Source organism: Bacidia gigantensis, assembly GCF_019456465.1.
Source record: "Bacidia gigantensis strain McMullin 20006 chromosome Unknown contig_246, whole genome shotgun sequence".
NCBI lineage: Eukaryota > Fungi > Ascomycota > Lecanoromycetes > Lecanorales > Ramalinaceae > Bacidia > Bacidia gigantensis.
Genome location: NW_025408602.1, coordinates 469,503 through 496,067, shown reverse-complemented (window position 1 = coordinate 496,067; position 26,565 = coordinate 469,503). Strand labels below are relative to the sequence as shown.

Here is a 26,565-nt window from a genome sequence, read left to right as displayed (position 1 = left end):
TCATCCTCAGCCCACCACTTCACCTCTCTCACCCTACCTAACCCCTCCAAACCACCTATCCCAAATTTTTTCTAAGACAGCCAGCAAGGCATATCATCCCATAGCATAGTACATTCGAACACAACATCGACAAGCCAAGACAGATCTCGAGTAATGAAGAGGGGAGAAAGCAGGGAATGCCATAGAGTACCTTAATATAAGCAAGAATGGACAGGTGCATCCACGCAACGTGCCGCGGGCACCAGTGAATGATCCCATTATCCTCTCCCAATACAGCGTGCATCGAAATCTCTCTCGAGAAGTACATGGAGGAGGACAAGCAGATAGTAGTACTGGGCCAAAAAAGAATGAGGAGATAATCGCTGCTTTGCAAGATATCATTCAATTCAATAGTATAGTCAGACATCGCTTATCCTCCCTTCCCTCTCTCTTTCAATAATTTCGCATTAATCGTACAAGACCTACCTACCACCCGCTTGCCAAGAAAGACATGGTGTACCGCTTAGATTTGGAAAACGCTGTGTCCAAGATAGCATATGAATCTGACAAATAGAGCAAGATGAGTTTTTGCGCCGGTTCATTTCGGTTGGTTATTTGGTGGTGAGCGAAGCAAGAGGGATCTGTTGGGAGGTGATGCGGGATGAGGAACTCAAGGCCTGCTTGAGGGTCCATTTGGTGCGTAGGGGTGAATTTCCTGTTTGGGGTTCGTCGAATTCTGTATCAGCCTGGGTCCGGGGGTTGTGGAGGCGTCATGGCCGATCTATTTCGTTGACGGAAAAGGGGCGTGCTACTGGTCCTGTGTCGCCATTCCCAGTGCAGCATGCACAGGTAGACGTTGTGATAGGCAGCCGGGGGTCGACTATCCAAAGGATGTTATGCCGTTGGGCAAGGCGTTTCGCTTCTATTTCGGACCAATGTCACACGGACCAGCGCCCATTCCAATTTTGGTGGTAAACCCAGTGACTTTGATATCTACCACTGATGCGTAGTTCGTTGTTGTCATACGGCCGAAGAAGGTCAAGCTTACCAACCTTTCTTCCTTGCGAAGCGCTTGTTGAGCAAAGCCAGCACTTTCGGCACGTTGAACTGCACGTATTCTAGGTCGAGGGCTTCCTGATTGTCTTTCTGCATTTCAAGCAGATCGTCAAGCTTGAGATCCAGCTCAAGCAGGCCACGGTTACGCCCTGAATTTGAAAGTTAGAACAGCGGAACTGCGGAGAGATTAAAAGCATACCCTTGTAGTGAAGACTTATGACAAAGGTTCCCGGTAAAGGACTTGTGAAGTGGAAGAAGATATTTGCTCTCCTGTTTTCTGGCACGTTGCTTCTTTGTATTACACCCTCCCTCTCCAGCTGCTGATGAGTAAATTTGTAAGGTCCCAGCACCTGCACTTTCTGCTTGCGATTTCGACTTTGGCCTTCGCTTTGACTTCGTACATTGTGTAGATACGACTTGTACGTCTCAAGCTGGTTAACCAAGTAGTGGTTATGATCACGAATTGTACGGTAAACCTCTTCTAGCTTCTTCGTCTCGTCAATCACCTTTTCCTTCAGCGAACCGAGATGTGCAAGTTCGGATTCAATTTCATCGCGCAGAAGAGAAAAGCCGTCCGACTTATCAATCACGCTCATCTCCTGCAACTGGGAGAGCAATTCCATGCATCGAATACCTTTCTTGACCAAGATGGCATCGTTGCGTGATGTACCTGCTGCTTCAGCCACACGATCGAGCCGTAGCGGACGACGGTGGACATTTGAGTTTGCTGGAATAGAGCGGAGAATCTGGACGAAGGTAGCTTTGGCTTCCATGAAATACACTTCCTCCTGTGTGATGTCCAAGGCCGCCGTAAAGTCATCTATAGCATGTTCCCATTTTGAGAAAAGGGGAAGGTTGATCACACGATTTTCTTTACGGGGCAGCTGGGCCGGTGCAGAGCCGAGCTCTTGCAGCAATACACCGAGATGGGGGTTATCCTGCCTCGCGAGGTCTTTGCTGTGCTTTTCAAGCAGCGCATGTGTGGCATAGACTTCATTCAAAGATATCGAAAGGTCGAGATCTTTCTTCGACAGCGCGACGTAATTGTCCATCTCCAAGCTTTCGTAAAAGTCGGAGACCTCGCACAAGTCGAGCATGAATTTATTGACACGTTCCTTATTCTGTTCGATGAAAGGCGCCAGCTTGATCATGTATGGCTCTTTGGCATAGCTTGGCTTGTTGGCAAGGTTCTGAAGTAACTTCGCAATGTACGTGAGTGACCGCTTCGGGTTCTCAGCTGGTACGCCGTCGATAAGCATGTAAGACTTGGGAGTGACGATGGCAGGGTTGATGAACCGGAGGAAGAAGAAGCCACCAATCAGCGTACAGATAGTTTGATCGTTGGCATCCGGGTATTTGCGTCTGGTCAGGCTTCGTATTTGCTTACATATCCATCTAATGCCATAAGGGGTTTCCTCAAGCCCGTTGATGATCGTATCGAGAAACACGTTGGCAAGATTCATGAGATCGGTGACTCTAGGGGCGATGATTTCTTGTACAGCTTGGTTTTCTTCAGCTTGCTCTGCCGTCACGCCCTTCGGTAGATGATCGGGCACAGAGCCAGTATCTTTTTCGATTTGTTCGACCATCTGTTGATAGACTTTCAGTGGATTGATCTCAAGGTTGACATCTTCCTGCTGGATAAGCTTGTTGATTGTGCTTTGCAAAACGACTTTCAGATATGACTGCCCAGGACCTCTTCTTGTGTATGTTGTCATCATCCTCGACACAGGAGTATTCTGTCGTAACAACGATGAGTAGTCTGGGGTGTTGTCAAACTGGTAGGTCAAGACAGATTGAAACATGGTCAGAAGTAGATGCTCTTCTCTACTCTCGTACTGGTTCCCGTAGATCGTGAACATAACTGTCTGCATGAGGGAGTCAATCTCCGCCATTGTCACCAGTCTGCAAAGATGTGCAATATATCGTGGCTCTGTCTGGAGGAGGAAGAACAGGTTGCCGTATTTCTGAGTTTTTTCGTCATTCGGGAAAAAGCCCTCTTGGAGGTCCGAAGCGTCTTCGAGATGGCTTGCTACCTCGTTTTGCTAGACTCTTCGTCAGCCTTGCGATTCACAATCGTACGCGGAGGGCTGACTTACTTCTTCTAATGCCATCCGATTTTGTATGAGCAGCGCTATCCTGGAATCAAGATACCTGACATCTTTCTCGAGCACGAAATTCTTCTTCGATTGACTCGAAATCTTGGCCTTGTAGTCTCTCTGCAATTTTTGAGCTGGTCAATTTCAGCATACCGAGTCCCAATGAGGATTGTCAAATTTGGTACCTCTTGCTAAGTCATCCTCTATCTCAAGATCCTTTTCTTTGGTCGCAGACATTGACAGGTACAAGGCGGTGGAGTACCGCTTTGACTGTCGCGCATTGCGTCCATCACTGGATGACGTAGTATTTTGCCGCGAGATGGGAAGGTGCGATGAAGACGAGGAGGTCGACACTCTGGAGAGCTGGGGCATGACTGCCGCGGCCATGACTACTGCATGCGAGGCAGGCGCGCAGATTGATCGGAGTCAGAGGGGGTCGTCAAGTACAATTGTGCGACTCAGTGGTCTACTGAGCTGAGTGTCCGTGACAGAAGGTGGAAAAAGAGCAGGCAGATACTCTGGATGGGAGAATGACGTTGCGCACACGTCGCTCTTGTTGGCTTGACACCCGCACAGTGTATGTTCGGTTATCCCAGCAGGATTTGTGTGAAGGCGACGTCACTGCTGAAATGGCTCGCGATCCCGTGGAATGATGATGGAGGAGGTCTAGGAGATGGATTGTGGGGTTGTCGAGGGTGAAGCAACCCCTCCCTTTAAGCTGCTGTTGTTCCTGCAATATGCGCTTGGATGATGAGACGTCTCCAACAATTACCGGACAATCAATCTCAGGGAAATGAGCTGCTGTGGTGAATGATAGTGATACAGAGAGGCAGAGAGAGGTATAGGGAGGAAGGCAAATAACGTTTGGTATGCAATGCAGGTAAGACAGGGTTGAGGGATTAGGTCGGTGAAAATAGAGTGGGAAGGCTACCGCTAGTTCTACGGTTCTACTGGGTAGTTTCGAGTAGTGGGTGCGAGTCAGCGACTACGACTGATCTGCAGCAGCGGCATTGCCGGCATGAGGAAGCACAGGCCACAGCAACAGAGCTTCCATCATATGCTGGATGTGAGACACTCTCATCTCCAACTGTTTTCGTACAGCAGATAGCAGATAGCATATATCATGTGGATATATATACACATTGAAGATGCATGATGCAGACGCACCTGCAGCAAGCCGAGAGCGAGTGGTGTATCATGTGCAGTCGAAACGCCCCAGCCATGCAGCATGAACAGGAAATGAAACCACCTCCCACGATAATAATAATACCAATACGACAACGTGAGTTTACGCGTTCCTTCCAGAACCGCCACCAGATCCCAATCGAGCTTGGGGGCCGTTTGGCTCTTCAGGAACAGGACGCCGCTTGCTGCTGAGCATCGCACTAGTGAAATGACTAGCAGCAGGGCAGGATCCTGACTACCCACTGTTTAGCATCCATCATGCTCCGGAACATGCTGATCACAGATCGCCTTCTCCTCTGTGCGTATCTTGCGGCACCCACAGCAATTAATGAGATCTGGCTGAGGCAGGAGAAGATTACGCTTTCCCTGGTACCGGATCAACTTCTCCGCCCCTGCCCAGCATACCCACGGAACGCCTAGGCCGACAAGAATTGGGAAGGATCTTCGCATACTTCAGATACATGCTTATCTACACTCCAAGAGCCACTGATTATTCTAGCTATCACCCTCAGTCCTGATCTTTCCTCCCGTTATCCGACTTCTCCCAGGATAAAGATATACCAGCCATCGGCCCACGTTGTGCTCCCCAGCTTTACACAGCTGACGTGCAGGACCATCTACTACTAGGATCCCGTCTCGATCGTGCCAGCTGCTTGCAGGAACGATCAGCCATCTTTCTGACCCACGAGCTAACATTCAAGGCACCTGTCAAAGATCAAAGCTTACCTGCAACAGGCGCTCCCATACTAGCCCTTTTGTAGCTTGAATTGTACTGTCAGTGCTCGTGCTCGTGCGCGTTTCTTCATCACATTGCATGGGCGAAATCTTCCATTAATGGAATTTGATATCATGCATCTCCTCAGCAGACCAATGCCTTCATTTCGTGAATGTGAAACTCTTCCCGCCTGTCTGCCGTTGCACTCGAGGGAGGCCACTAGGAGCGTTGAGCGATTTGGCATACGGGTCAGCTGCTTTGCCCTTGTTCTTCGCCCGCTCTTCCTTCGTGGGTTTTGCATGGAAGACCGAAGGCGCATTCTCGTAGTCGAACGGCTCTGGCTCGTTTTGTGCGGAGCCTTTCTGGGTCTCTGAACGATTCTCACGTTTCGCAAGCTTCCTCTCAAGTCGTCCTTGTCGTTTTGCACGCTTCCGCTCTGCTCGTTCAATCTCCGCGTCCTCAGCCGCAGTGTCCAGCTTCATCTTCTCCGGTGCCGCACTCGCACCGTTCTGCGACGCTCCATCGGAATCGCGTGACTCTTGTCTCGTATCGGATGCTTTGCGCTTTTTCGAGTTCCTGATGACAAATACGTCATTTTCCTTGACTTTTTTGTCTTTCACATACTGATGCTCGGCGCGGGAACCAGGTTCGATGGGACCAGGCAAAGATGATGCACTCGGTGATTTTGTGTCGACAAAGACTTCCGCAGTGAGATCAGGAAGCGGCAAGACTAGTCGATGATCTCCAACATGGCCCGCCAATTTGTCAGGATGGCCCGTCTTTGAGTCGTCCAATGTTGAGCCCCAGAATTGAGAAGCCTTGGCTCGAAGAGGTAGTGGAGTTTGCGAACGCACTGCGGCAATGACCGCACCAACTCCTTTACTGAATGGAGTTGTCCCATCAACTGTAATTTGATCGTCTGCTTTCGAAGGACCTTTGCGAAAGAAGTCCCTCATCTCCGGGCCAGTTTTGCCATCTTTCTTGGCCTTGTGGACCACTCTAAGCAGATCATGTTTGTGGTCTTTCAGCTCTTTTGAGAGAGGATGGCAACAAGCAAGCAGGGAAGGTAGACTCATCGGCAGCTCTCTTGCTATACTAAACAAATTCTTCTTACTCAAAAGGTTGCTAGGGCTTTCGTCTTCATTGCGAGCGATCGTGTCCCGCCATTGATGTACAGCTCGGAAGACTGCGAACTGCTCCCGACTGAACGCACTTGGAGTCTTGTACAGCATGCTGTTCCAGCCTCCCAAACCCTCTCCACGGTCCTTATCATAAGACGGCCGCTCGTAGCGCTGAAGGCTTTCCTGTTTTGACTTCTGCATTACTTCCTCAAGCAGATCTTCGCCAGGCTGTGTCAAGTTGGAGCTGTCAATGAGTTCATTGCGCATCATATCGAAGACATAAAGGAGGAAGTGTGTATCTGAGCGAGCATAATCAAACATCCCTTCGGAAAGGGGTCTATAAAGCGATTAGCGGATGCTACTAGACTGAATAGTTCTTGACCATGCTTACCGAACTCGCCAATCAGCCATTTGATATTTCTTTGCAGCATCAAAATCGACAAATCTCTTCAACAAGAAAGCCAACCCATGTTTGTGATAAAGCAGAGCGTAAGATGCATGGTATGTGTCGAAAAGGCCAACGACATACAAGCCAAGATCGCGTTGGAGCCAAATGATATCCATCGTAGAACCGTGGAGTACCTAGTTGCGTAAACAGACCGGAAAGGAAGTTCTCAAGTGCTACCAACCTTTACTATATTAGGATCTGCAAAGACCTCGTTGAGCTTCTGCAGCTCCTGTCTCCAAGGCTTGAGCGTGTCAACGATCCAATCCTTTTCCCTTGTACTTATCTGCATTAAGCACACAATTCCTATGTACGAATGTTCATCATGGTGCTCAAGATCGATTGCTATCTCGCTTGCACCCTTTAGTTCTTCCAACATAACGTCTACAGCTTCCAGTGTATCAACGAAAGTTGCGTGGGTCGTAGTGAAAGGAAGGTAAGGCACTGGTTCACGCTTAGTCGATATGATCGATGACGTGCGAGCTGCTTTGATTTCCATCTCGTAAGGTTGTGCATAGCTGCGGTGAGATTAGCACATTAACTGCACGGTAAAGCTCATGCCAACACACCTCGCCACGCCATTTGGTAATTTCGACGGTCGTGCACACTCTTCAAGAGGGGTAAGAGCGTGAGGTTTAGATTTGAGTAAGGGCTTAAAAGGGCTAGTATCATGATTTGAGGGAGGGTTAGCAAAAAGAAGCTGTGGTTTTCTTAGTTTGGCTCGGGAGAGTCTGTCTTGTATGACTACGCTTTCAGCGCCAGTTGGCTTTTCTGGTTTGGATGGGCCTTCTTTCTTGATCACTCCCGTATATTTATCGAGACAGACATCTGCTTTCTCAAGCAGACTGTCAAAGACATCAACCAGACCACCCCATTTATCGTCAATGGCCTCAGCATCTGAAATGCCGGGTGCCGCTACTTCAGTCCCCTTAGTAGCAACCTTAGTCAGATCATTGACGAGGTCAAGTAAGCGGGACTTCTGACGTTCAAGCAGAGGTACGACTGCAGGGTTTGAAGCACAGTGAAAGGCAAGGTCTTCATTTGCAAGTTGTCCGGCGGAGCGCGTTGTATCCACCAAGGCTTTTTGAATACTCTCTTGAAGCTCTTTGAAGCTATTGGCATTCATGCTTTTGCGTCGAACGGTGCGCGAGGGTATCACATCAAAACCTCATCTTGACTGTCGCAAGGATTTGGAGTTGAAAAAGAACTTTTGGTATGTTACTTAAAGCCGGACTGTATCTCCGTTTGCCAATATTGGCAGAAGTCTTTATTTGGCTTGCCGTAGTACTAATGGTCAGAAGCCCCCTCGCCCTGGCTCAAGCTCCACGGTCCTTACAGAGGTTCATTTCTACAGGACCGATGGATTCTGTATATGTCTGACACATGATTTGAGTACAGCTGGTTCTAGTGAATCTTGGGCCTTTCTGCTAGAAATATATTTCTTAAGTAACGACTTATTGTGTTGCCGTAGGTAATGTGAACTTGGCAGCATAATAATTTGATTCCTCCGTGTTTCTGGTAAAGTCATGTCAGTTTACTTGCGTGCCTTGCAGATTTTCTTGCAAGTGAATGACCAGGTATCTTCATGAAGATTTACCTGGTACAACTTTGCAAATCTGACTTCACGTTGCTCATTTGTTAGTAGCGGCGGTACAGGCAGTCATTTTTGTGAAAGATCTAGCAAACCTCATGATTTTAGCACGACTCAGTGTGTGAAGTATTTGAAAATTATTCTCAAGCAAATGGGTTTTTTTTGAGTTGACATTGTTTGCATTGATCAATACTTGAGATGGTCAAGGACTTTGAGCAAGCTGAGGCTACTTCACGCGTTCAAGGCTCATCGGTAGAAGGTGTCGGAGTCAGTATGCAAAGCTCCCTGAAGTCTCCGTACGCGTCCTGTCTTCTTTTTTCATGGCACATGATTCTCTCCTTGCATTTACGAAGTGTTCATCTGTGGAACCGGGCGAACTTGATCCTAAAACGCCGAGGTACTTAAGGTAGGTGGTCAAATCAGTCAGAGTACCAAGAGCCTCATTTCGACAATCGCAAGATTATCCTACTCGTGGGCTGCGCTACAATAGCGCGCTACGCCACCTGGTGGCCTAATACAACAATAGCCTTCAAGGTCTTGCTGTTAGGACAAGGCTCGATCACACCATCCTTGTGCGCCAACGGGCGCTCGACGGACAACACTGCATCTCCACGGTATGTTTTGCACCCACACCGTTGCAACCCAATCAGGCATACCGTCTCGCAGCCAGTGTCATGCAAAAATTGTGGCGAAGGGTGGGGAGATTGGACTGGTGAGCTAAAGTCTGCGGATGAGGCTCTGTGAGAGAGTGGATTTTGCTAGGCTGTGTTGTGGCAACAGACACAGAATCGGCGACGCGCTGATCAGAAGACCCTGCTTCGTACACTAAGTCCAAAAGTGTTGAGGAAGGGCGGATCCTAGGACACTACACCCTAGTAGTGGATCCTTCAGAATCCTGCCATATCGGCGACTCAGCCTTGCTGGCTTATTGCTTCAGGCAATCGAGCCGTGCTTGGGCAGAGTAGACAGGCTGAGAGGGAAACAGTCCAACGATTGATCGGAGACAACGAAAGATTCAAGAGGCGAAAATTTTAGTAGTGAATTAGAGAAATCGTATCCGGATTGCAATGAGTCTCTTTGGACTACAAACAATAAAGCCTCTCCGTACATATCAGAGACAATTGCTCAGTGCCGTGATTCTCTGTTTTACACCTGATAATACAGTAAAGCCATGTCATAGCGATGGGTCCCGTCATCCCAATCGTAAAGTCATCCATCTGTCGCTCGATAAGAAAAAGCCTCCAAATGTCGGACAAGAGAACGATCATCCCACAGCAAATGCCGCCAAAGACCAAGAAAAGAGTGACCCAAACAAAATACCACCCGTCGTCCGTAGTCATCATCGTAGTAGCCGAAGTTTCATCTCATCAAGTATCGTGCTCCAATCAAATTCACTTCCCAACCGTCTCCTCCGAATCCTCACTCTCACTCCTTCCCCTCTTCTCCTCCCCATCCCTTCCCCTAGAATCAAAATAACTCTCCACCAGCTCCTGGCCCTCCTTAAACCTCCCAATTCCCACTCGAGTCAACACCCCCTTCACCACCGTGCCCTCCTTCCCATCCCTCAAATACACGACTCCGTCCCCGCCACCTGGGTCCTCACACCCCTTCCCCAGCACAGCCGCCATCCTCGCCTCCGTAGTCGCCCACTGCCTGCCCTTCGTATACCGCGCCACATAAAGCGCGATCGTGGCGTACAATTGGTATCCGAGCCAGAAGTACTGCATGCCCTCTGGCATCCAAATCAGCGACGCAACCAATCCCGCGGGAAAAGTGAAGCCAAGAGTTATGATGATGATGATCTGAAGGATCTCCCGTGGGCGCGAGCGCACAGGGTGCCCGTAGTGGCGGAAGAACTGGAGAACAACACTCTCGGGGCCCGAGATGATCAAGAAGCCATTCCCTCGCGTATTTATTTCGAAGCGCTTTATTGGCTCCTCTGTTTCAGGAGGACATTCTTTGGTTTGAGATGCAGGCTGATGGGGAGCGGGCAGGAGACCTTCGCGCTTGATACTGCACGTAGCGCTCAGCAGCTTGAGCAGTAGCGGGAAGAACCAGAAGAGGCAGAACGAAGAACGCCAGTAGCCGAGCACCGCTGCGCCGGTTGCAATGGCTGTTATTTCGCTCCAGACCAGCGCGAGGAGGGTGCGGAAGGTAATGCGGCCGGTGTCGTTCTCGATGACCAGGGCAGGGTCGATGGATTTGGTGTCATGGAAGACGTGCGAGAGTTCGAGGAAGTTGACGGCGGATTTGGCGCGGACGAGTAGCGGTTTCTGCTCTTCGCCTGTCTCTGGGTGAGGTTCTTTTCGGGGGGTTGGTTGCCGACGGGGATGCGGGAGATGGCTTGCACCCAGAGGCCGTTGCGGACGTATTCTTTGCCTGTATTGCCTGGTGAGGGGTCATGTTCTCTGTATTTGAAAGACATGTCGTGGAAGAATGCTGTTCCTAGCATGTTCCCTAGGTCGCGGCCTTTGAAGATGCCATTTGTATGAAATTTGTCGAGGGTTGTGAGGGCGGCTTTGTGGATGGGGCCGCCCATCGGCAGGAGTAGGCCGACTTCGAATGCATCTCGCCATGTTACTGCGTTGAAGAATCGTTGAGGCCATAGCAGTCGCTCGAAGACATCTTCGGTCGCGGCTTCTGAACCGATGTATCCGATCAGTGTTCCAAGTGCACTGATCAGGGACGAAGCCTGAGACTGCTTCGACATTCCACAATCAGTGTGTGGAATTGGTATGTGAGAATGACCTGTGGGGGAAACAAATGCTTGTTGATGGCCCCGAAATGTGAAAGATGAAGCAAAGATGCCATTAAAAGTGGACATGATACTTTATGGAAACTTTCGGCAATCCTACCGGAGGATTGCCACATTAGGTTTACAATCCTTTTAAGTGACTAGCCGTGCGCAGTCGGCGCGGAACGTCGCTCTGCTTCTAAGTCGCGCCTGAAGGATTCTGTAGTGCTTCCGTAGGATTATTATTATTGAATAGGAAGGGATCAGTTCGATAGTCCGTCTGACGCCATGGATGCGCATTAGCCACCTTCACGAGAAGGGTGGCTGTGCCCGTCGGGGGTCCGACCCGCCAATGACAGCCGAGACGGCAAAAGTAGGACCGACCAGTGAAGCCATAAGCCTCAGGCCAACATCGAGCGATCGAGCAGGTGTGAGGCTTGGCCCAATCCATGCGGTCAGAAAGCGGCTGTCAGCAGGTGCATTACTGATTAATATCATTGTAGTGGGATGGGGGACGCAGCCCACGCCAATGAGACGCTTTGCACCTGAGGCTCTCACATGCCAAGGCTTATGTCAGTTCGGCCAGGGCGTCACGCTTCACTACATTTGTCCCACCTCCGAACGGTCTCAAAAAGGATATATCCAGCGCAATATAACGCTGTTCCCTTCGCCTTCGGCCCTTCGCGCTACTTCGACAGAGGGGAGTCAGCTCGCCGGGGTATGAGTGTGAATCCAAGAGAAAATTAGCCTTTGTCAAGTATGCGGCTAAGAGCTTCGACGCCTCGATAGCGTAAAGCAAGACTGGGATTTGTGCGTCCATAAGCGAGGTCTACTGGACGTCATGGATTTCTTGTACAAGAAGCTGTGGTCCTTCCTCGACAGCAAGTCAGCATTGCCGGAAGGAGGGAGCAGCGATCCTTATCTTGCAGCGCTGAGGCTATGGAAGCATTTCCAAAGTATATATGCCGCAAAGGCCGATCAGGACGAATTCAAGGCCACCCTTTCACAGCCGCAGGTCAGGTCATGGGTCATTTTGAATCATTGGTGGAATGCTCATCTTCACCCGAAAAAGCCGGAAGAGGACGAAGCTACAGTTGCTCTGCTCAAAGCTGCACAGGCAAGGCAGGATGAGCACCCTGAAAATGGCGACCGAGCAGGCTATCAAAGCCTTCTTGCACATTTGTTCGTCGCTGAAATGGTCATCTACCAACAAATCAGGCAGCTAGATGCGCTGCCTCTCTCGAATCTACCCCCGAGAGCGCAGCAAATCATCAAGCAAATCGGTGACAAGGTGACTTTGGCAAGACAACGCGCTCTCAAGCAGGCTGTATGGCAAGCGCTTGGGCAACGCTCATATCAGATACTGTCAGGTGGTGCATCAGAAGCTCAGGGGATGACTCACATAGGATCCACGCTGGAGCCCTGTCCATGGCTGAGATTTGAAGACCGAGCAACTTTAAGGAGACCAGCTTATTTGTGGGATAGACAGGCCCAGAAGTCAGTCAAAGTCAGGGATATCGTCGATCGAAGCCTGAAGTACTATTGCGTTAGCCATACATGGGGCCGTTGGCGCAGAAAAGCAATTCAAATTACTGGCGTAGAATGGGCTGTGCCCACGAATTCTCGATTCAGAGTCGAAGACCTGCCTGCAATTTTCCAACGCCTTGATTGGCCCGTGCGGTATATCTGGTTTGATCTGTTCTGCATTCCTCAAGTAGAGTGTGCTGAACAAGCCGAAGAAATTGGAAAGCAAGCTGAGATATTTCGCCAGGCGGAATGCAGTGTCATATGGATGCATGATGTTGTCGGATGGAAGCTTCTCGAGCTATGCTTATCCTGGCTGGGCTTGAACCATTTGCACCGCAATGATCCGCTTGATATTGGAGTTCGGAATTGTTTGGAGGATCTCAGTAAGCAGCTGAACGAAACTCTTCCCTCTCTTCCGTCGGATGAATCTCTTAATCCATGGGCTCCAGTGCCAGAGGACGATTCGACCTCGGCCGAGGACGTCGCATTTCATAAGAAGAATCCAGGATCACGGTGGTTCTCATCACTTTGGACGTTGCAAGAGGCCTACCTGCGCCCTTCGTCCCTTCTCGTTGACAGAGATTGGAATTTTCTCAGTATAGGCAAGACAGCGTTGATCACCTTGGACAACCTCGCTAGTCTAGCCTACGGACCTCCTTCAGAAGTCGCCGAATCGAAGGAAAGACCTAAAGCTATAGAGGTGCTACTGTTCACTATGAAGAGATGGGAGCTGACCGACTTGTCGTCTCCGAGTCGAATGTCCCTTCTCGTTGCTGCTGAATCTCGTCAGTCAACCAGCCCAAGAGCTGAAGCAATCATGTCTGCTTTAGGAATCACTGATTGGTTTGAGCGCTACCGGAAACAGCATGGTAAAGCGCCTCCTCAGAAAGATCTTGTGTTCAATCAGTATCCCTTAGACTTTCTTCAAGAGGCACAACGTAAGATTGGCGGGTCCTTCTTCCTTCATGGGCGTCTTCCACAGAATACGTTTCAAGACGCGGAGAGTGGGGAATCGTTTGGGACAATGCTCCCCTTGGCCCATAATCCAAAGTTCTGGCAGGTTGCTCAAGCATTCACTTTCCCTGCAAGTGAGTGGACAATGTCGCTCACAGACCATTGGGAGATACAACTCGATGGATCCGTGATAATGAAGGAAGCTGCTGCCCTGTACAGTAACAAGGATGAGTTGTCGTCCGCTGATGGTGGGCCAGTGACCATCTCAACTCCCGAGGGATACGTACCTTTTGATTCGTTTAATGCGTGGGCTTCACAGCTTCCTGAGGCCCCCTATCGTTTCGCCGTGGCTGTTGTACGTTACAACTACCGTCAATTTGGCATCATCCTTGAAGGTATCGAATCTCCAGCTCGTGATGGTAGCATTGTCCTGGTGAAGACGGCCATTTTCTTCACAAACGAGCGGTGGTGCCGGGAGGATTTGGTCAAACCTACGCCCGTTCATTGGCGCGTGCTTTGATTAACTGTCACTTCAGATTTCATGTGTGCGACTGAGGCGAGCGGGATTCTCACGGCTGAAAGTGACCTACGTGGTCACAATGATAAAGCAAGCAGCCTCCTTTGTTATCGCTAATTGAGTTCTTGGCTGTGTTCGACCCCTCTCTCAACTCTTGCCTCGTCCTTGTTAGGGCGATTGAACTTTTGCGTGTTCCACCTGGGGCCTCGAAGACACCTACATTGCTGTCCAGTTGACGTACTATTTCCCTACCGTCTATCTCGTGCTTTTGTTGCTGTTCGGCCTCAAGCTCTGGCTTCTGTTGTAAGTATAATTGGTTATTCTCGTTTTCAGCTGATGCACGGCGACGTCCGGCCCTCTCATGTTGCCGCAGAATGTGTGTGCGCCAGGCCATCGTGACAACGAAGATGAAGAAAACGGTTGCCGAAGGTATACCGACGCCTAACCCTATTTTCGTAGGCATGTCCGATGGTGAAAATTTTGGTGTCGTAGAAGTCGCCCTTTGAGATGATGTGATCGAAGGGATAGGTAAAGTGGAGCCGGATGACGGTGTTGAATAACCTGCTGATAGGTATTGAGTTGTGATGAGAAATGCAGTCGTAGGAATCGCCCTTTGAGATGATGTGATCGAAGGAGCAGGCATACTAGTAACGTCAGATGCCAGGATTAATTGATCTGTTGATAAATATTGTTTTGTGATGGAGTTTGCAGTGATCATGATTGATGATCCTGTGCTAGGTGTACTATCGGCACTCAGCAAAGTTGAGATCAGAAAACTCGAGCAAATTCACACCCACTCGCTAAATCGAACTGGTTTCATGCTGTTTAGATTAATTATACTTGGCTCTCGGAACACTGGCGCTGGTGGCGCTATACATCTCGTATATCAGCCGACTGAAGTTGTAGCGTTTTAGCAAATCTGCCTTTTGCTGACCTGTGGTGGATGATGTCAAATCTCTAACTAAGCCTGTTGGCGGGCATCTACCAAGCTCTACGCAGCTTACTAACGCCTAAAAACGAATCAATGAATACATGGTCATTCGAAAAGTAAGAAGGCTCTCAAACGATACCAAGGATTCTACGAAGTCCTAACACCCTGAAATCCATTAAAGCTCGGACTTTGACGCACTGAGTGCCCAACACCAGAGGTAGTACAGCATTCTTAGTAAATTTTACATATTATGGCTTCATACTCGAAGCGTTTAGGTATCCTGTAAACTATGATCCATCCGTATATCATTCCTCATACATCTTGTCGTCAATACAATTCAATTTACCCGATTTAATCCAAAAAGTTCGCCAGACTTTTATATACCCAAAACACTTTTGCGCAGCACATGATATTCTTTTGTTAAGACCTTGAGATGCGACGCTTGATTTGCGCTAATCCTGTTCTCCTACGCGCATTGTCAAACAAGAAGAAGTTGATTCAAGAAACAAGAATCAGTCCAGGGTCAATAGTCTTCAAAGCTTCCTCCTCAGAGCCCCTATTGCTTTGGTACTGTCAACGTAAATTCCAGGTCGAGATGAGCCCGTCCATGTGGACTGCTCTCTATTCACCGGAGTTCAAATACTTGTGCCGGGATGCCGTTTTCGTTCTGGTGTGCCATGGCTTCCCCATCCATCATACCATGTATGTAACATTCACCCAGAAATTTGTAGTAGCACCATTTCTCTTGCAGATGCAGACTATCTTTTTCCGTGCTATCCCAGTCAGGTTCACTCAATACGACTTTTCCATCATCATCTACACGTCCCTCGTACGGCTCAAGGTATCGCTTTTTATGCCGAAGGATGTAGCTGTCGTCCTTTTCTCGAAGTTTGGTAAGCCCATCTTGACGGTGACGAGTAGGAGAACTCTGTGGGTTGGTATAATCTTCGGCTGGCGTGAAACCAAGCACTTTGCTACGCAAAAGACTGACCAAATCGAGAATTTGCCGAGGGTTGAGGACGGAAAGGAAAGATTCTCCGAGGAAAGATGTCGCTCGTTGGTAGATGTTTTTCGGTGTACTCATCCCCTCCAAAGCCTTTCTTTTGGCCTTTTGCTTCTGCACGTTCAATTTCCAAACTCGTCCCCATTTTAGCCGGAGTGCGAACGTTCTCTTGTCTCCTCTACGAAACCATTTCACTGGCAGCTCTCCGCTTTTTCGTTTCTGAGCTTTCCATTGTACATACGCTCGCCTCTCCAACAACTGTTCAATGTTTTCCAGATTAGTGGAAGCTAGAAGTACCTCATTCTCTTCATCTGGCTCGTGAAGCAGATTGTATAAATTCCCACACACATGACGGATGGATCTTTTCTGGGCTTTCCGGGTCTTCAGCCAAGCCTTGCGCCCATCAGGGTCTTCATACCACCGTTTTTTCATCTCTCCTTCCCAGAAGTAGTTTAGGGCGCGATCAAGATTTGCAATTTGTCTACGATAAGCTCGGCCGTCCCTGACTTTTCGATATTTGGCGCAAATTCTTCTGTGCAGGATAAGAAGATCATCTTGCATCTCTGCTATGACGTCTTCCTTGTTCTTCCGCAATCGGCGTAGAGCGACAGGGACGCTACATCCATAAAGGATGCAGATGAGGTCATTGCGTTCGACACTCTGCCCAGTAAGGCCGAACCTTTGTAATTTAGTTGTTGTGATAAAGCATCGATTCCAGATAACAGCTTGAACGCGTCGACAAAATTGGGCGATGACGGAGCACCTCTCGTTATTGATCAGATCTGTCATGTTGACTGATCCACTTGACAAACCACCTTTGAGGAACGACTCTTTACATGCACGAGAGTAATATACAGGCGGATTTCTTCCATCACGCCCGCGATCAGCGACCAGGGTGCGCCAGAAGGCATCAGGAGGATCTGAATCTGGCACTTCTGACCAGCCACCTGCTATCGCCCAGCTGTATGGGATTGCGCCGCCCTGAGATGAAGGCTGTATTTCATAGGCTTTGTCTAAGACGAAGCCCTTGACGTACATACTCCAATGCCCCGTTGCAGGTCGCTTGACAAACCGTAGTGACTTACGCTCAATACCTCTGGTCTCGGCCGCATTATAGTTTCTCTCCAGGGATTGGTTAGAAGGGGGTAACCCAACGAGTGTATCGGCATTCTTGCGACCCATCTTGAGAGTATGTACACCCGCTTGAGAGTACATCGCGTAAGCTGCGCCTGACAACGATGGTATCCATGAAGGTAATGGGATGTCTTGGTCAACATCTTCTGAAATCTGTTGGTTCATGTGTGGCCACGTCGGCTCAGCATCTCCTATCTTCAATGATTTCAGTATTGTTGTTCATCATCCAAACATTGTTTCATTGCTTACATTATCTGCAGTTGACGTAGTGTTGCTTTCAGAATATTCACTAAATCTGGATTGGGAACGTCCATGATTGCGATGAACTTTTCGTTTGTGTCTTCCTTTCTGTTTCGTATCATGACTAGCGACGTCTGGTGCCCAAGGCCTGCATATGATGTCCAAGGCTCGTGAAGAATCCTTGGACTCCTCAATGCAGAAGGCGACAAAGTCTTTGCATGTATCTGCGAACGGCTGCTTGTAGTCCACTTTGTATCTTTTCTTCTGTGTAAAGGCCTCAAAGACTTCTTGTGTACTTGTTAGCTGCCGATGAAAGCCGCCTTTGTCATCGGCAAAGGGAGTGGTGTCTCGAGCGATAGCAAGTAGAGCATAGACGGCATCATGAGGAGTCGTCACTTCAAATATAGACAGACTTGACACAAGGTACTCAAGCGTCAGAAGCGGCTGGCCTGGAGAACGTCCTTTCAAGATCTTTCGGTCGACACTGCGCTCAACGGCCGTCTCATCGCTGCCGGCGTCGGCCTCAGAGGCCACTTCTTCTTCTTCGTCGGTGTCTTCCGCATCAGGATCATCCTCACTCTCCGAGTCATCCTCTGATTCCATTGGGCCATTAGGCTTGTAGTTACGGAACAGTTTTCCAGTCGCTTCTACTAGGAGACTGGCACCAAGAGCGGAGACGTATTCAAACCAGCCCGGGACGTGGTAGAAGCGGCGGTCCTTCTTCATTACCTCAGAAAGTCGATGAGTGGCAGTCTCTACTTCGACGAAGAGCTCAACAGCCACAGCAAATTTCTTCCATAAGATCTTATCAGACCCGCAGTATACTACTGTTCTGTGTGCAAGCGCGATCTCCTGAACGACCCAGCGTCTTGAGAACCACGGTCTTTGCATGAGGTCTAGCAATGCAGACCATTTCTCACTCGCCTTCTCACTCTCGCACAGTTCATCGAAGTTTTGCAGCTGTAGGACCTCGTTTTGGATGAATTTCAATGCCATCCGGCTCGAGCGATCACCCTCTCCAAGCCAGATGCAGACTTTGCGTGCTCGACCATAGATGTCAGACATGACTTCAACCTGATGATTCTTCTCAAGTGGGTTGTCCTGGTCAATACAGATTTGGTCGATCCATAGAAAGCGGTCTGTTTTCTGGTGGCGCAGCGCTTTCAACGCGGCAACCAGGTCAGGAGTGACTTTCTTTTCCAGTCGTATGTCGTCCTTGCGGCCCTTTCTGGCTTCTCGGATGATGATGCGTCCTGTGGGCTTTGATGTACCCCAGCACCATGACAGTGCTTCGTAAGAGCATTCCAGCGGGGTGTCTTTGAGAAAGTCTATTGGCAGCAATCTGACTTCCACTTCTGCTTCCATGGATTCTTTTCCAAGCAAGACCAAGACGCGGATGGACCCTCTATATCTTGACAGTGGCTGATACTTATATTGTTTGTAAGGTCTCTCCCCGACTTTTGCAGAATTCGAAGGACTCGCCTCAACAGGCCCGGCTCGTGATTGTCGAGATTTTGATGACCGAGACTCAACATACTGATTGCAATGGTCGCAAACATCCATCACGCTTGCGATGGGAAAGTTGACCCAAGTAAAGGAGAGGCCGGACTGGCAATGCGACAGTGCATAATCAACAAGAACGCAGAGTTCCTGGCCGAGAGTATTATTATAGAACGGCGCATCACGCAACGAAAAAAGCTTGACGAGGAAGGTCAGCATAGAAAAGGACTAACCCTGCATTAGGTGCGTTCGAACGGTACATCCATGCGCATATCACTCTCCTTCTGGGACGATCGTTACTCGGTAAGACGATGGCGCACACTATCAGCAGGCATCCCACTCGACTGGGGTGATTCCAATCATCCCATTCGACGAAGCTGCAGCGTAGCAACAGCTTGAACGGTCTAGCCTTGCCGCGGCGATTTGCGTACGCACGAACGTAATGACAACGTCGCAGAGCCTCAGCCTTTCCCGATAATCCTCAGAAAGTCGCACTTCCACACGCCGAGAACGGTCGAGCGAGTCTCTCCCCGCGCTATGCCTGCGCCGAAGCGCACTGAGGCGCATGAGGTTTTTTCTTCGAGGATAGTGGAGTAAAAGCAGGAAGCAAGAGAGATGGAAAGGCCGGATGCTCCGTCGAAATAATGGAGAAGGCTGGAGCCGGACACCCTTGACCCTTCACCCTTCTCACATCCCTGCCGAGGGGCCCTTACGTCTGCTCCGGCCCCGGCGCTAAGCACCACTAAGCTTCCAGCGTGTGGGGGCCCCTCGGGCTAGATCTTCAGGTACCGCCGTACCTGACGGTTCTTGATGTATGCCCGAACTCACCTCGTACAGACTCTAGGGCTTCTTGTTAGAGAAACAACTCTGAAGACCCCGTAGAGTACGCCTGTCTCTGACTGCATATCCTGAATACTGCGCATTTCTCGTCACAGAAGCTTCATTTCTCGACTGGACAATTGGATGTGAAGTCTTCGAACACGGTGAGGGTATTTTATCTAAAGCTACATCCTTTCGACAAATATGACAATGTTGCGAGGCAGACCTCTTCAAGGTTCCCTACACTCTAAAAACCCTTCAAGACCATTCGGATGCTTCTCGATTAATCGTTGCATGTCCTGTCTCGCGCTGCGGGTGTCAGTTGCAGGCCTATTCGATGCGAGCGATGCTTACAGCTCTCTGAATTTTAGTCCATAAGATGTACCTGGATACAAAGCCGACACGAGAAGGTCATACCGCATCGCGTATAAGGCATTTCGGTCATCCCAGTCCGCTTCAGGCTCCGAAATACTTATTGTTCGCTGATACTGTTTGATATATGGCTTCCCAAGCCGGTACCTCGGGGCACGCCAGCTGCCAAGATCAGCTTCATTGTGGCCCCAATAGGCGCAGGAGTCGAAGACTATAACGTCATCGGAGTCCGCGTCAAGCATGCAATTGCCAGGCCATAGGTTCGAATGAATGAGACATGGCTGTATCGAACGACCGCCGGTCTCCAAGGGTCGAAGTAGTCGAGGCAGAACTTTAGCCATGAAATCTTGTTTGAGCCCTTCGAACTCATCGTCGGGAGGATGGGCATCAGCTTCTACCTGCATCATACGTTCCATCAGCTGTTTGAAGAAAGCCTCCCATGTATCCTGCCACTCGTTGTTATTTGGTATATTGGCAAGGTGAGTTGGCACATGGAAACCATATCGCTGCTCTTTCCCTAGGCTATCATTATGCAAACTGGCGATAACGGACACGAATTGATCAAGCGCGGGAACCTCATCGACCAAGTCATGGAAATCGCAGAGGTAGTACCACGTATTGGGGGCCTGTGGTGAGCTGTAACTACCCCAGGCGTGGGGTTTTGGGACGTAATTTGGAAGGTACCGGTGAAGAAGAGACTCAGATTCGAAACTTCCTTCAAACATCCGCCTTGCCAGATCACCTGTTTGGTACTGGAAAGCCACTGTCAGTTGTCGTTTACCCACAACCACCACTTGCAGAATGTCCCGAGCTTGCCTTCAAGAAATACAGCTTCTTGACTCCATCTGCGAGCCGAGTTTCCAGACACACACTGTGTGCCCAAGCACTGGCGCCTGATGGTGTCACTGCAACAACATTGGTACCGGACGGTAATGCTGCGAGAATCGCTTCATCAAGCTCAATATGCTTGGAAGCTTCGATGTTGATTTCCTTTTGCTGCGTATTAACGTTATTGTACTCATTGGCAGTGACTACTGTCGTCATAGCAGCGGCATAAGCAATAAAGTGGCTCTTCTAAGGCAATTGCTAAGTCTATATAGGTCGAACATGTCGCGCTCATGCTTTCGACCGGGTGAAGCTGCAACATGGGTAGCATAAGATTGCCTACTTTCATGCACAAACGCCGAACTACTTCCATTATTAGCCATGATCCGGCATCATCGAAGGAATTACGCCGGGCGGTTAATCTCAGACAGCTCACATCATTGGCTCAGTTCAAGAGCTAAGCACCCCGGAAGGATCCCCAGTCTAACAAACCGGGCGTTGGCTCCAAGCGTCATATTAATATTATTATTGAGCGACGTCGCGCGATCCGTGTGGAGTAACCTTTACGGACCGATCACTTCAACCCAAATGAAAGTTGCAACCTTCTTGAAACAAGAACACTACCTGCTGTGCAGGACTCGGAATTCCGTTATTGGGTGCGAAACAAGACCAAACCTCCTTCTTTGCCACTAAAGCATCTATCAGTGTCTGGACCGTTCTCCGTCCCCTCGTCCACCCCAACTTTCTTCCCACCCGCTTATTGAGAGGTTACATTCTCAGCTCGGAAGGCTGCGATCCACTAGTAAGCGGCTATGGCAGTTACCCTTGCCCTTTGAATAACCTGGAAATCTTCAGAGGCATCTCCCCATTAGAGTCTCATTCGATTCATTTGCTTTTACGATCTACCATGCTCAAGTACATTGAAGCCATTTGTGTTTGGTAAATCTGTCTTATGCGATGGGTTCAGGATATAAAGCAATCAGGTTTAAATAACGCCTAACCTATGATAGGCATCTTTGTGTTAAATTTTGACGTCAATCAATTTTCAACTTGGCCACGACAGAGATGATGTCCACTGGTATATCCAGACCACCGGTCTCTCCAGAGGGTTCTGTTCGAAGCAAGACTTCGTCAAGCATGTCGTTCCTAAATAGAAGATTGACTGTGTTTAGTCTGGCAGCAAAGGGGAATGAAGTAGAAAGCAGTAGCGATGTTAGGGGCCCTCTAGGGCTCAATTTCCTCCACGAACCCTCAGAACCACTCATCGATTTCATCTTCGTGCACGGGCTCCGCGGAGGCTCACGGAAGACGTGGAGCAAGAGCCCAGACCCTTCGACCTTCTGGCCTAGAGAATGGCTACCGTTGGAGTCGAGGTTTAAGAATGTCAGGATTTCCACCTTTGGCTACAACTCTGACTGGGGCGAGAGAAAGACCAGTTCCTTGACTTTACATGATTTTGGACAGGCATTGCTCGGCGACATCCAGAATACTCTGTGTTCGGGCAGAGCAGCCTCAAAAACGCCACTGGTTCTCATAGGACATAGTATGGGGGGTATTGTCATCAAGAAGATGCTTTTGCTTGCTCGACAGGATCCTTTATATCATCACGTTGCGGCACGAGTACATAGTATGTTCTTCCTTGCTACACCACACAGAGGCGCAGATAGCGCCCAATTACTACACAACGTGCTCAAGGTTGCGGTTTCTCACGGTCCAAAGGCTTACGTGGACAGCTTAATGCCCAATTCGGATGCTATACAAGCTATCAATGATGGGTTCCGGCACGTGTATCAAGGGATCCAACTCTGGTCCTTCTTCGAGACAGTACCTACAAATATTGGCTTGATAGTTGAGAAGGAGTCCGCCATCTTGGAGTTACCAGGAGAACGGGTTCAGCTGCTCAACGCTGATCACCGCAACGTATGCAAATTTGACAATCCGTCTGACTGTAATTACACCACTATTCGAAACGCGTTTGTTGCAACAATTGAGTCAATTGAGGCCACCTTTTATTCGACCCAAAAGGCAGACTGCATGCAGGAAATGCGCCTTCTGGCTACTTACTTCGGCTTGTCGAGTCAGCCGGAGAATGATCTGGCTAATATTACAGACGCACAGCTGGAGGGTTCCTGTCAGTGGCTGACAGAGCATCCAAATTTTCTGAACTGGCGATCAGGATTAGAGTCGCAGCCCAAATTCTTCTGGCTGACAGGAGATCCGGCAACAGGCAAATCGACCATGTCAGGCCATGTGGTCAGACATCTGGAGCAGATGAACGGAGAATGCTCCTATTTCTTCTTCAGACATCACAGCGGTGGTAGTTCAAAACTAGCAGAGCTTCTTTGCTCCTTAGCGTGGCAGATGGCTTCGTCAAATGCAGAAATCCGACATGCGTTGCTGACTATGCAGAGAGACGACGTGCCGTTGGAGCGTACAGACGAGCGTTCGATATGGCGTGCTGTCTTTTTGTCAAGAATTTTTCGTGTCGAGCTCCGCCAACCTCATTTTTGGATCATTGATGCCATCGATGAGTGCACAACATTCTCAACCTTTTTTCCATTCTTCGCTCGAATGGACCAGCAGTATCCGCTGCAGATATTTTTCACTAGCCGACCTTCTCTAGTTATTGAAAGAGCACTCTCACATGAGCAAATCTCCAAGCATCATGAGATACTTTCGAGAGACAAATCCTTGGCAGACATCGCGCTTTATGTGAGGGTACATGCCTCATATTTACCGTGCGAAAGCGACGAAGCTCGTGAAAGCCTTGTACAACAGATACTCGAGAAGTCGAACGGCAACTTCCTCTGGACAAAGCTTGTTGTGAAAGAACTTCAGAGCGCTATGAGCGAACAAAGCATCAAAGAGATCCTAGATTTGGTGCCTCAAGAGATTGACGAGCTCTATGAGAAGATATTCGAGCAGCTAATGTCTGTACCAAGAGAAGCAAGGCTCATCACATGCATATTTCGCTGGGTGATCTGTGCTTCGAGGCCTCTCACGGTCGACGAGCTGAAGGAGATTCTGCGGCTAGAGTTGACAGAGGTCTTGCCACAGCTCCATAAAACTCTGAGCTCATTATGTGGAAACCTCATCTTTGTGGACTCGCAGTCTCGAGTTTGGCTTGCACACCAGACAGTCCGAGAGTATTTGCGTCAGGACAACTTGCCATCAGGGCTGTCCATTGATAGACAGGAGGCTCACTCACTCTTAGCTATAGTATGCTTAGAGTATCTCCAAGGGGAGGATTTCAAGGTTCCCAAACATCGCCGCATAAGTTCGCTCACAAAACAACGGAAGCCTTCAGTATTCAGCGCTTATGCTATCCAGTATTTCTCAGATCACGTTGCAAGAGCGTCCGCATCAACGGATTCTTTGCTCACGAGCCTGGATGGATTTTTGACGAGTACGACTCTAGTCTGGCTAGAGTTGATTGGGACAAAGCAGGATCTGGGCCCCTTGATATCCACAGCGAAGAATTTGAAGACTTATCTGGAGCGGAGAGCCAAATATCATGCCCCTCTCGGTCCTGAAATCCAAAAAATTTCACAGTGGACCGCGGACCTTGTTCATCTTGTTGCCCAACATGGCAAAGCAATGCTGACAGCTCCGTCAATGATCGCTTTTTTGATTCCGCCGATATGTCCAACAGAGTCATTCATCTACCAACGATTCTTTGACTTTTACCCTCGAGGTCTGCGCCTTACCGGCCTCTCCCAAAAGACTTGGGACGATCGTCTCTGTTGCGTTGACTTTACAGGCACTCAGGCGCTTTCCGTTGCTTGCAGAGATAATAAGTACGCCTTGGGACTTTCAAATGGTTATGTGCAAATATATAATGAGACTTCGTTCCAGGAACAATTAAGGTTGCACCACAATGAGCCGGCCAGGCAGCTCGCATTTGGGAACGTTAACCTGTATTTGGCATCCGCCGGGAGGAAGCGAGTCGCTGTCTGGAATACCTCTTCAGGAGTGCAATTGTGGGCAAGAGATCTGACGGCTTTGCCGTTGGCGATTGATTTCAATGAGACTGATACTATACTTATGGCTGCAACCAGAGCAAACACTCTCTCTTTCTGGGAAGCCCATTTAGGAACAGAGGTGGACACGTCGCAATTCTGCGACATTAACGAGGAGGATCAGACAGAATACCACTACAACAGACCACCAATTGGAATCAAATTTGCCGCTAGTCTGAACCTGATTGGTATAGCCTACCGCCAAAGACCGATCAGCTTTTGGGATCTTGAGGATAATTCCTTCATCGGACAGTATCACAAAACCGGAGCCGTATATCCCGAGCCACTCATCCATGATTTCGCCTTCAATCCAAACCCGGACATATGCCTGGCCGCTGTCGCCTATCAAAGCGCAGAAGTCGCAGTATTTGACCCATTCACTCAACATACAGTCGCAGTGGCAGCTGCTCCAGTCTCATCGCTTGCTGCCTCACCAGATGGGAGTACTCTTGTAACAGGTAGTGGAGATGGCATCATCAAGATATTCGAGTTTGAGACATTGAGACTTTTGTACCAGATCGATTCCTACCAGCAGGATATCCGTGCCCTAGCATTCAACAGTAACAACCTCCGAATCCTTGATATTCGTGGCAATCAATTCAATATCTGGGAACCCTCGACTCTAGCGTACCGGCCAACATCTCGTGATGACTCAAGCCTAAATTTCACAGAGAGTGCTCGCGGTGAAGCTGAGTACGTTGCAAATGCTATGTTTGATGATGATCTTACCGTCACCGCGATCGCAACACATCAAGATTCTAAATTTCTCTTCTGCGGAAGGGAGAATGGTACCGTGGCACTTTATTCCTCATCAAGTGGACTTGAATTGAAAGCTTTGGCTGGACATGGACCGAATCTCGCGATCACTAGGTTGCAATGGATCGACAAGCATCGCTTACTTCTTGCCAAGGATCGATCTGGCAGCGTCTCGCTACAGAGAGTCATCAGAGACGATAGCAGAGAGTTTCAGTCCACTCTTGTGCTTCCACACTCCGGATGCCGGGCGTCCGAAGTTTTGCTCAGTCCTGACGGAGACAGACTCCTCATTTCCACGAACGATGGGGCACAAGTCTGGACTTTGGATGGTACAGATGGTTTAGCGAGATCGAAAATCAATATAGAGAAGTCGGACCTGCAAAACTCTTGGTTTCCGCACCCGAAGAGCCCTCAGCAGCTGTTGCTCGTTGGCGAAAGTCAAATCAAATTTTTCGATTGGCTAACTTTGCAGGAATCAAAGGGTCCGTTCTTGAGACAACCGTATCACTCCACGCGCATAACGTTAAACGTGGAGACAGCATCAAAAGGGACTCATCTCTGCGTTTATCACGCCGGCATGAAATCAGTAGACCTGGCCCCCTCACTACGTCTGTACCCAACAAGTCAAATGACGAGCGACTCAGAGTTCATTGGTGCCAGTGTTTCGCTAGATGATATAGCTCAGAGCATCAAACGCATCGTTGGTACTCACAAATCTCAGATGCTCTATCTCAATCACCAAGGCTGGGTCTGCTCTATCAATATTGATGACATTCTGCCTGATAGATTTTACACGCGACACTTCTTCATACCGTTACAATGGCATAGTAGTACAGAGACACCAGTCATTCGGGTCACCTCAAATGGATCCATTGTTTTGGCTGTCAGGGATGAGATTGCCATATTCCACAATGGACTGAATTTCGAAGAGAGAGTCGGTTGCAAAGGACTAATTGTATCAACAAAGGCGTCAATGCGTACAGTGATGAGACGTGGAACCTCCCAGCCTTAAACTACTTTGTCTTCGGACACTTCCATTGCAG

General features: G+C 49.1%; 7 protein-coding genes across 7 annotated transcripts; 2 read left to right on the top strand and 5 right to left on the bottom strand.

The window, feature by feature from the left end:
- Window positions 1-1,023: 1,023 nt before the first annotated feature.
- Window positions 1,024-3,521, bottom strand: KY384_005809 (uncharacterized protein; the record flags this gene model as incomplete). Its single annotated transcript, XM_044814307.1, has 4 exons — window positions 1,024-1,184; window positions 1,235-3,080; window positions 3,135-3,268; window positions 3,320-3,521. The coding sequence occupies 4 exons, from the start codon at window positions 3,519-3,521 to the stop codon at window positions 1,024-1,026; spliced, it is 2,343 nt and encodes a 780-aa protein (XP_044668457.1).
- Window positions 3,522-5,195: 1,674 nt separating this feature from the next.
- KY384_005808 (uncharacterized protein) lies at window positions 5,196-7,726 on the bottom strand (the record flags this gene model as incomplete). The annotated part of the gene is made up of 4 exons (XM_044814306.1): window positions 5,196-6,492; window positions 6,547-6,737; window positions 6,785-7,118; window positions 7,170-7,726. The coding sequence occupies 4 exons, from the start codon at window positions 7,724-7,726 to the stop codon at window positions 5,196-5,198; spliced, it is 2,379 nt and encodes a 792-aa protein (XP_044668456.1).
- A 1,856-nt stretch (window positions 7,727-9,582) lies between these two features.
- On the bottom strand, window positions 9,583-10,901 carry KY384_005807 (uncharacterized protein; the record flags this gene model as incomplete). Its single annotated transcript, XM_044814305.1, has 2 exons — window positions 9,583-10,479; window positions 10,518-10,901. 2 exons carry the CDS (start codon window positions 10,899-10,901, stop codon window positions 9,583-9,585), a joined length of 1,281 nt encoding a protein of 426 aa, XP_044668455.1.
- A 582-nt stretch (window positions 10,902-11,483) lies between these two features.
- On the top strand, window positions 11,484-13,926 carry KY384_005806 (uncharacterized protein; the record flags this gene model as incomplete). The annotated part of the gene is made up of 2 exons (XM_044814304.1): window positions 11,484-11,497; window positions 11,715-13,926. The coding sequence occupies 2 exons, from the start codon at window positions 11,484-11,486 to the stop codon at window positions 13,924-13,926; spliced, it is 2,226 nt and encodes a 741-aa protein (XP_044668454.1).
- Window positions 13,927-15,479: 1,553 nt separating this feature from the next.
- KY384_005805 (uncharacterized protein) lies at window positions 15,480-18,596 on the bottom strand (the record flags this gene model as incomplete). The annotated part of the gene is made up of 3 exons (XM_044814303.1): window positions 15,480-16,536; window positions 16,621-17,186; window positions 17,241-18,596. 3 exons carry the CDS (start codon window positions 18,594-18,596, stop codon window positions 15,480-15,482), a joined length of 2,979 nt encoding a protein of 992 aa, XP_044668453.1.
- Window positions 18,597-19,900: 1,304 nt separating this feature from the next.
- On the bottom strand, window positions 19,901-20,966 carry KY384_005804 (uncharacterized protein; the record flags this gene model as incomplete). Its single annotated transcript, XM_044814302.1, has 2 exons — window positions 19,901-20,664; window positions 20,708-20,966. 2 exons carry the CDS (start codon window positions 20,964-20,966, stop codon window positions 19,901-19,903), a joined length of 1,023 nt encoding a protein of 340 aa, XP_044668452.1.
- A 918-nt stretch (window positions 20,967-21,884) lies between these two features.
- On the top strand, window positions 21,885-26,534 carry KY384_005803 (uncharacterized protein; the record flags this gene model as incomplete). Its single annotated transcript, XM_044814301.1, has 1 exon — window positions 21,885-26,534. The coding sequence occupies one exon, from the start codon at window positions 21,885-21,887 to the stop codon at window positions 26,532-26,534; it is 4,650 nt and encodes a 1,549-aa protein (XP_044668451.1).
- Window positions 26,535-26,565: the final 31 nt, after the last annotated feature.